The 9239-nt window shown below is 41.4% G+C and overlaps 1 protein-coding gene across 1 annotated transcript in view; it reads left to right on the top strand.

Annotated features, from left to right (window-relative positions):
- The first annotated feature begins 304 nt into the window (after positions 1-304).
- DCDC2C (doublecortin domain containing 2C) overlaps positions 305-9239 on the top strand; it is a 128476-nt gene continuing 119541 nt past the window's right edge. Inside the window, exons 1-2 of the mRNA XM_075923537.1 lie at positions 305-839; positions 3186-3237. Coding sequence (XP_075779652.1) covers positions 535-839; positions 3186-3237 — 357 coding nt within the window. The 5' untranslated portion in view covers positions 305-534. The remainder of the gene's footprint in view (positions 840-3185; positions 3238-9239) is intronic.

Here is a 9239-nt window from a genome sequence, read left to right as displayed (position 1 = left end):
GAGGCGGCGGGGGAGCGGAGGGAACGGGAGGGGCCCGGGCCGAGCGCGGAGGGTTCTCAGTGAGCGCCGGGGCGCTCGGAGGCAGCAGGCGGGGCGGGAAGAACGTGCGGGCCGAGGCCAGGGAGGCAGGAGAGACGGCGGAGAGCGGGGCGGCTTCTACAACCCGCCCCCGTCCGGCCAGGCGCCCCTCATGGCGGCTCGTGGCTTCCCTGCGCTGGGCAGGTTGCCGGGGAGACCAGTCAGCGCCCTGCCGGGCCGGCTTGCCTTGGCCTGCGGGGTGGGGGGGTCACAATCCCCGCGGGTCACGTCAGCCTCCGGCCGGGCCAGGGAGGGTGGGGAGGAAGCGGGGCCACTGGGGACAGCTGCGATCCGGGGGTGGGGTCGGGCCCGGGGGACGCTATGAATTAGGAGGCCAGGGAAGCAGCCCCAGCTGGCGCCCGGTACAGCTCAGGTGCCCAGAGAGCCTCTCGGACTAGCCCACGCGTGCCCTGCTGGGGAGACGGTTGCATGTATTAGCCTCGCCTGCCCCGGACCATGGTGCCTTCGCCCCAGCCCCAGCCCCAGGCCCGGTACAGCCTGTCGGGGGTGAGCCCAGCCTGCAAGGTGCTGGTGTACCGCAACGGGGACCCCTTCTATTTGGGCAGGAAGTTCGTGATCCACCATCGCCACGTGAGAACTTTCGAGGCGCTCATAGCCCAGCTGAATGACGGGGTGGAGGTGCCCTTTGGGGTGAGGAAGCTGTACACCCCCCAAGAAGGGCACCAGGTGCAAAATCTGTCCGACATCAAACAGGGTGGCAAATATGTGGCTGCTGGGAGGGAAAAGTTTAAAAAACTGGAGTAAGTATGAAGGCGTAAATCTGACTCAACATTTAAATATTGTAAAAAACAATTTTTAATTACCACATTTACTAGAAACCTTAGGGAGGGTTCAGGGGTCCATTGTGTTAATATGCTGTACAAATAGACAGTAAGGGATACTCATTGCTCTAAGAGCTTGCCTTTTAAATAGACAAAACCAACAAAGAGGGAAGAAAGGGCCTAAAATGTGGTACAAAGAAGTGAGTTTTCAAAGTTTACATAGAAAATCTGAGGCTGCTGAGACAAGAATGGAATAGTGTTTTCCTGGATTCTGTACCACTGTTCTCCATACTCACTAGACTGCATTGCCAAAGTGAAACCAATAGAAATGTTTTCAAAAGTTAAAATGAAAAAAATATAAGGTAATGGAAATAATTGGTTTTAAACCAACATTCCTCTGCAGAGTTTTCAATCAAAATGTTGCTGCACTGAGAACCTGAAACTGACTGAATACATGTGCAACTGACTACACAGTTTTACTTGTCCAAGATGAGAAAAATGTAAATGTAAACAAAGCATGAACAGTGAAAAGTAATTTGCCTTGTCAAAATGCTGACTTGTTATAATTACATATAATTACCCGTTTATTTATCCATGTGTAAAGTGACACTTCTAGTAAGGATAGTTTCAAAACAATTGGTGCCAATGCTTAGGCCTTGTCTTCACAAGGGACAAAGATAATTTTTTTTAACTTAATTAACACATTGTTAAATCCTGGTGGAGATAAAGTTATTTGTAGGTATAACATGAGTGAAAGGTTACTTAGGCTTAAAGAGAATGTCCATTAACAGCATTAGGACAAAGTATGTATTCTAATCCAATTAGGGCAGTGGTAGTAACAAGAGTCAATAAATTACAATAGGAAGGGCCATTTTGCGGATAATACAGCTTCTAGGATGTTATGTTGTATCTTGCGCTTAAATGGAAATGATGGAGTTGTAGTTCCAAATAACTCCACTGCCTCTGCTGGGTCTCATAGTTTTGCTAAGGAAAAGCAAAGTGAAATTAACAAGATTCCAGCCAGCTTCACTGAAAAACTGGGCAGCAGTTAAATCCACAAGAATCATATGAATTTGATGCACCAGCTACTGCTGCTGCTGGTTGGGGAAACTGGAAGTTATTCCTGAGCAGATTTGGGACATCTGAATGCTACAAAGCAAGTGTTCAAGAACATTTCTTTGAATTCTGAATTACTGTTTGATTAGACTGTGTTTATGGCCTTGATTTTGCTATTTAAAAATATTTGTGAACATGTTTTTGTTCACAGAAATTCATAGAGAATAGCTGCAGTTTGTGTGAATACCCATATTTGCATGCATATTCATGCAAGAAGCAAATTTCATTATTGTTTGTTGTTCCAACAGCAAGTAAATGAAAGGGACATAAGTGAGCAATGGTGATTATTTTCCCCCTATATTTTGAACATGAAACTGAAGTTCACATAGTAGTTTTTAACAGAAATAAATTAATATATTTTTGTTTCAAGCCTAAAGATCTGATACTGACACAATTCTGGAAAGAATGTAAGATAGTACCATCAGCTGGCCCATGAACATTTTTGTTTATTCTAAATAACATCTGCTTTTTGAACCAAACCTGGCATTGGAGAAGATGTAACAATACAAACCAAAACAAAACAAAATACCACAAAACAAACAAAAAAAATCATATTTGAGATCCAGGGGATTTTAAACTTAAAATAGAGTAGTTTACTTTTAGGGACCAATTCTACATGCTGTTGAAGAATCTTCTGGAGAGATGTTGTACATTCTCAACTCCTATTCGAGATCATGGGGTGGATCTTCACAGGAAACTCAATAATTCAACATTGTTCCTTTAAACTTACGATATCAGCATCTTAAAATAAAAATGTACAGTGAATTTATGATTTCTATTCTGGTAGTTTTCAGCGATCTAAAATGAGACTGAAGAACCATTGTACAATGCATTGAACATATACTCAGTCCCCACTCCTTATAGTTTATAATCTAAAATAAATAGACAACACAGAGAAAGTCTGTGAAGAGGGCTGTATTATTCCCTCTTTACAGATAGGCAGTGAAGGTCCAAAAATTTAGTGACTTAAATACATGAAGCCTGTTGGAGAATCTTGGGAAAAATCAAACTGTGCTGTAACCAGGTCAATGCCTAAGCCAAAAGCTCATGCTTCCAATTTATAAAATACACTAAAACTGACTAAAATTCGCAAAATGTTGTCACTAATTATGGGTGTCCCTACTAGGCCAAAATGTTTTATGAAATTACTAACCTATTGAAATAGATGAATGTGTTTTGTCTAATTTTCTTTTTATTCTTCCTCTGCAGTTACATTCAGATAGGCATAAAAAAACCACAAAGACGAAAGAAGGTAGCGGTGGTAAGTATTTAACTGTTAGTGTTACGCTTTTAACATAGTGCCATGAGTTGACCTTTAGATGGCTGTATTTTTGTGTTTTTCAAAAGGAAAATTTGGAAGCAAAATAAAAAGATTGTACCACAATATTCTGTAATAATTGGACATGTATCCCCTTTTCTGGTCATTTTTATGTATGACTATGTTGAATAGTAGTGGTCCCAGTATAACCCTTTGGGAATACCACTATTTACCACTCTCCATTCTCACCATTTACTTCTGCCTTTGTTTCCTGTCTTTTAACTGGATGGCCTGCCAGTGCTTTCAGGATCATCTAACAATCCTTAATTTACTTTAATGACAAGCCAGTTGTATTAATCACCCTGTCTTGGTTTATAATCAAATGCCCTGCCCCAAAGGTTGTGCTTCTTCCAGCTTCCCGGTTCATCACATATTATACTTAAGCTGTGTTGCAGGTAAAAGGTTGGTCTGGGGCTAGGATGAGCAAACCTCCATTATGGAACTCAGGAGGTAGAGGGTGGTTAGAGCCCTCCTGTACTCCGTAAGTGGTGCCCCTGTTCAATATGCTGCTTAACTTAGAATCTGAACCTTCATGAGCCTAGCAAGGTCTGCATACACACAACACATGGAATCCAAGATTGTCACTTGATGTGTAAATTGGGGGTCTAAGTTCCCTGTAAGCTGTTTGGCTATGCAACTGCACATCTGTTTTCTGAGCTCTGCTTGGAAGTTCAGAGCTCCTGCACAGGCATGGCGCTCAGCTGACTGGCAGCAGGCAGGGCATCATCTTGCTAAGCAAGTAGTTAAACAGAGCTGCTTCATGTTTGAAACTGAGTAGTTCCCAGAATAGGCAAACAAAGGAGATAAGGAGACTATACGTGGCAGGGAGGAGGAGGAAGAGGGAGGGCATAAGCGAGCTGCTGAGGCAGAATCAGAGCGGAGGGGAGTTTGGAGAGTCCCATCTGCATGAGGAGAGAGAGGCAGGAACTCAGCACTCTCAAGCCTTCTGCATGGAGTAGGTCAGGGAATGAGAGGGTAGGTGCTGGCATTGGGGTGAATTGGAGGCTTGGGGGGAATTTGTGTTGTGGAATGGGGAAGGTGTGGATAATATGTTTGTGCTTTAGCTGGGAGTTAGGATAGGACAGACTGCTAGTGCCTGCTAGTTTGAGAAGCAGGATTTTATCCCAGCCCCCATCTGGTCTGTGGGGAGCAGATTGTACAGCAGTAAGCAGGGGAAAGGGAGTGGGTGGGTGCTGGCATCTGTGCAGTGAACTGGAGGTAAGGAGGAGTTTGTTTGGGGTGTCCTTGACTCGCTGCAGTCCTCTCTGGCTGGCTGGGTTGGATAGGGGGCAGAGAGCAGGCTGCATGGTGCGTGCGTGCGTGCCAGGACACTTGCATGATTACATTTCAAACAAAGTTTACATAGGTGTTAATGGCTTACGGTAAGAAAGAAAAATAATTTTTAACAGTTTTTTTGGAGTGTTGCAGATATCTTAAACTCTGATCTTTTTTTTTTAAAAATCCTGTGTTGCTAATTAATACATGGTATATTATATTGCAGATCATTGCTGTGTTGTAGAATTCTTGCTCTTATGAGTCAGAAAATAGCAAGTACTAGGTGTGATGCTAGTTGTTAAATTGGGGATATATATATATATATATATATATAACATCCACATACTTCCTCAATGTTGGGTTGCACACAAGAAATTTTAACACGCCCAACGATAGAAAATATTAGAGGGAACACTGGTTGGGGTGCTCAGTTTTTCACTGTAAAATATGCACGTACATTTCAGTTGAGATTGTAAGACCTTTGTGATGATGGGGATTACAGCTTTCTTTTTCGATTGATGCAGTACTGAGCACAATATCTGTGCTCAACTAATACTTAAAGGAGAAGCTGGTAAGGTACCCTGATGTTAAGTTTGCCTAATGCTTTGAATGATAAAAGATTCTTGCAACCATTTTTCTGAGAATTGTTAACTTCCACTAGTAACTATGTTGTATTTAAATTGTGGGAGAAAAAGACAATCTGGGTTCCCTTCATGACATTCCTGGACCCCGAACATGGTCCCAAAAACCCATCATACCTATCGGCACCATTGGGAAAAGGAGACCCAGGATGTATAAAAGCTCCAACAACCTATACCTCTAACTCTGGGATAAGAAGCTTCCCCTACAGCTATCTTACGTAGTTGGTCCTGTCAGTTTTTTGTTTGAAGTGGTAGTAATCTGGCCTGAAGCTGCAGGGTTCAAACTGTGCTGCTAATGTATGAAGGGGAGGTTGATATAGTTGTACGTACATAATTTGTTTTAATCTTTGTCCTTATACCCACCCCGCAAGAAACTGCATTTAAAAAGATGTGGGAGATGGAATAGAGGGCAAAATATGTTTATTTGATGTTATGTAGGTTGCATGGTCAAGCATTCAAAAGAGAGGTAATGGCAGTTTTGCAGTAGTCAGTACAATCTTAATTTGGCCCCTTTGTCAAGTTAGGGCTGTCAAGCGATTTAAAATGATTGGTGATTATTCACATGATTAATTGCACAGTTAAACAATAATAGAATACCATTTATGTACATATTTTTGGATGTTTTCTCAAATAATTTTCAAATATTTTGATTTCACGTACCACACAAAATATGTTTAGTGCTCACTTTGTTTATTATAAATATTTGCACTATAAAATACAGGAGAAATAGTATTTTTCAGTTCCCCTAATAAAACTACTTAAATGTTATCTATCATGAAACTTGAATTATAAATGTAAAATTATGTACAAAAAATAACTGCATTCAATAATAAAACAATATAAAACTTTAGAGCCTAAAGCCCACTCAGTCCTATTTCTTGTTAAGCCAAGAAGACAAACCATTGTGGTTACAGTTTGAAAGAGATAATGCTGCCTCCTGCTTGTTTACAATGTCACCTGAAAGTGCATTTGCATGGCACTGTTGTAGGCGGCATCACAAGATATTTCTATGCCAGATGCACCAAAGATTCATATGTCCCTTCATGCTCCAACCCTTTCGGAGGACATGCATCCATGCTGATAATGGTTTCTGGTTGATAATGATACAAAGCAAAGCAGAATAATGCATTTTTATTTTCATCAGATGCCACCAGCAAAAGGCTGACTTTCTTTATTGGTGGTTCATTTTTTTTTTTTTTTTTTTTTTTTTTAGTTTCTGCATCCGAGTGTTGCTCTTTTAAGATTTCTGAAAGCATATGCTATGTCTCGTCCCTCTCAGATTTTAGGATGACACTTCAGATTCTTAATCATTTGGTTGAGTGCTGTAACTATTTTTATAACTCTTACAATGTTACCTTCTTTGCATTTTTTCAAATCTGCTGTGAAAGTGTTCTTAAAATGAACATGTGCTGGGTCATCATCGAAGATTGTTACAACATGAAATACTGTATATAGCAAAATGGGGCTAAAACAGAACAGGAGACATAACATTTTCTCCCAGGGAGTTTAGTCACAAATTTAATTAGTACATTATTTTCTTAATGAGTATTATCAGCATGGAAATAAGTCCTCTGGAATGGTGGCCAAAGCATCAAGTAGCATAAGAATGTTTAGCATATTTGGCAGGTAAATATCTTGCAATGTTGGCTGCAAAAGTGCCACATGAATGCCTGTTCTCACTTTCTGCTGACATTGTAAACAAGAAGCAGGAAGCATTATCTCCTGCAAATTGTAACCAGACTTGTTTGCTTCAGTGATTGGGTGAACAACAAATAGAACTGAGTGGTATTGTAGGCGCTCAAGTTTTATATGGTTTTATTTTTGGGTACAGTTATGTAACAAAATCTACAATTGTATGTTACGCTTTCACAATAAAAAGATTGCAATATAGTACTAGTGTGAGGTGAACCGAAAAACACTATTTTTTTGTTTAGCATTTTTACTGTGCAAATATTTAATCAAACATAATATATAAACTGAGCACTGTACTCTTTGTATTCTAAGTTACTGAAAACAGTATATTAGAAGATGTAGAAAAACCCAAAAAATGATATGCTGTTTAACAGTCCAATTAATCATGATTGATTTTGCAAGTCACAATTAACTTTGAGTTAATCACGTGAGTTAACTGTGATTGACAGCCATAATTACTGTCTCATCCTTAATTTTCCTACTGGATCTCTGCCTCATTCATTGCACAGGTTAGCTGTACAAGTGGGCAGAATTCAAGTTGCATGGACAATTGTAAAACTGACATTTCCCAACTTTTGAGCACATGATTTTTGTAACCTAAGCAAATTTTTTTGTATACAATAGATATGGCAACAAAACAGGCATCTGAGACATCTATTTGAATATACAAATAGTAAACTGAACACCTTTATTTAGGTGTTCAGCTTTGAAAACGGGATCTATAGCATATATATTTCTTGTTGCAGGCTGCATCTACCTCTGAAAACTTTTTATTTTGCATTATTCATAATAAGTTATATTCACACCTGTACAGGAAGCCCACACAAAGCCTGTGCACCATTCCCAGCAGGTTAGACTTCAAAGTATAGTTGAAACTCTCTAAACTGGGAGTCTCTGTATGGCACCATCTGTGGCCTTGCATGGATATTGCAGGACCAGAGAGTCCCAGTGGAGGGTCAGCATCAGAGAGCCCTGCTGGGCCAGCAGGACAGCGGGCTGCCCAGTGGGGCTAGGAGACACATTGTGTGGCTGCCTGGTGAGGCTGGGAGCTGCAGCAGCTGTGGTGGTGTGCAGCTGCCCGGAACCCTGAGAACTGTTTGTCCGGGGTGGGGGTAGGATCCCTTTAAGCACGGAGCTCAGTTAGCCTCAGGCAGCAGCCCCACACACTAAGTCCTAACCTGATGCCCTGCGGCATTGGTTCCGGCCAGCCTTAACTTTGGTTCAGGGTCCACTCAGTGTGGACGTGCTATTTCGAAATAGTTTTGTGTATAGATGTGTTATTTCGAACTAGCTTAATTCAAATTAACTATTTCAAATTAAGTTAATTCAAAATAGTGCGGTAGTGTAGACATACCCTCATATTCAGCTTGTGGTCCACTATAACCCCTAGATCCCTTTCTGCCGTACTCCTTCCTAGACAGTTGCTTCCCATTCTGTATGTGTGAAACTGATTGTTCCTTCCTAAGTGTAGCACTTTGCATTTGTCTTTATTAAACTTCATCCTGTTTACCTCAGACCATTTCTCCAATTTGTCCAGATCATTTTGAATTATGACCCTATCCTCCAGAGCAGTTGCAACCCCTCCCAGCTTGGTATCATCTGCAAACTTAATAAGCGTACTTTCTATGCCAATATCTAAATGGTTGATGAAGATATTGAACAGAGCCGGTCCCAAAACAGACCCCTGCAGAACTCCACTTGTTATACCTTTCCAGCAGGATTGAGAACCATTAATAACTACTCTCTGAGTACAGTTATCCAGCCAGTTATGCACCCACCTTATAGTAGCCCCATCTAAGTTGTATTTGCCTAGTTTATTGATAAGAATATCATGCGAGACATTTAGCCACATTTAGGAGGGCAATGAGAAATGATAATCCACTAACCCAGAGAGGGTCAACTGAAATTTTACCCCATTCGTGGGATCCCACAATAATGGTTTATTGAAAATTTCATATACAGATTTAGGACCCTATAGAGGTCTAAGGATAATTATTTTTCTGAGGTTAAAGGCCAGCTGCTGTTGGGCTGGCTGATTAGCCCTTCCCACTGCATCTATGAAAAAACCCACAACTTAACTTGCTGATCCTCATAAAAGGATCAGCAGGAGTTGGGAGGGCATTTATTTGCTTTTGTGCCCCATGCCGCTCCCAGGCACCAAGTCCCAGGCATGGCCTCCCATTGCTCCCATTGACTGTATTCAGGCCAATGGGAGCAGAAGGAAAAGCCTCAGGGCAGCATGTCTGTGTGCTGCTTTTCTTCCAGTTGGGCAAGGGGTATTGGCAGTGTGTGGAGCTGCTTCTGGCTTTGCTTCCTCTCAAGGTGCATCTGGCAGGG

Source organism: Pelodiscus sinensis, chromosome 3 (genome assembly GCF_049634645.1).
Source record: "Pelodiscus sinensis isolate JC-2024 chromosome 3, ASM4963464v1, whole genome shotgun sequence".
NCBI lineage: Eukaryota > Metazoa > Chordata > Testudines > Trionychidae > Pelodiscus > Pelodiscus sinensis.
Note: the sequence above shows the minus strand (reverse complement) of the source record. Positions and strands in the feature narration are given on the sequence as shown.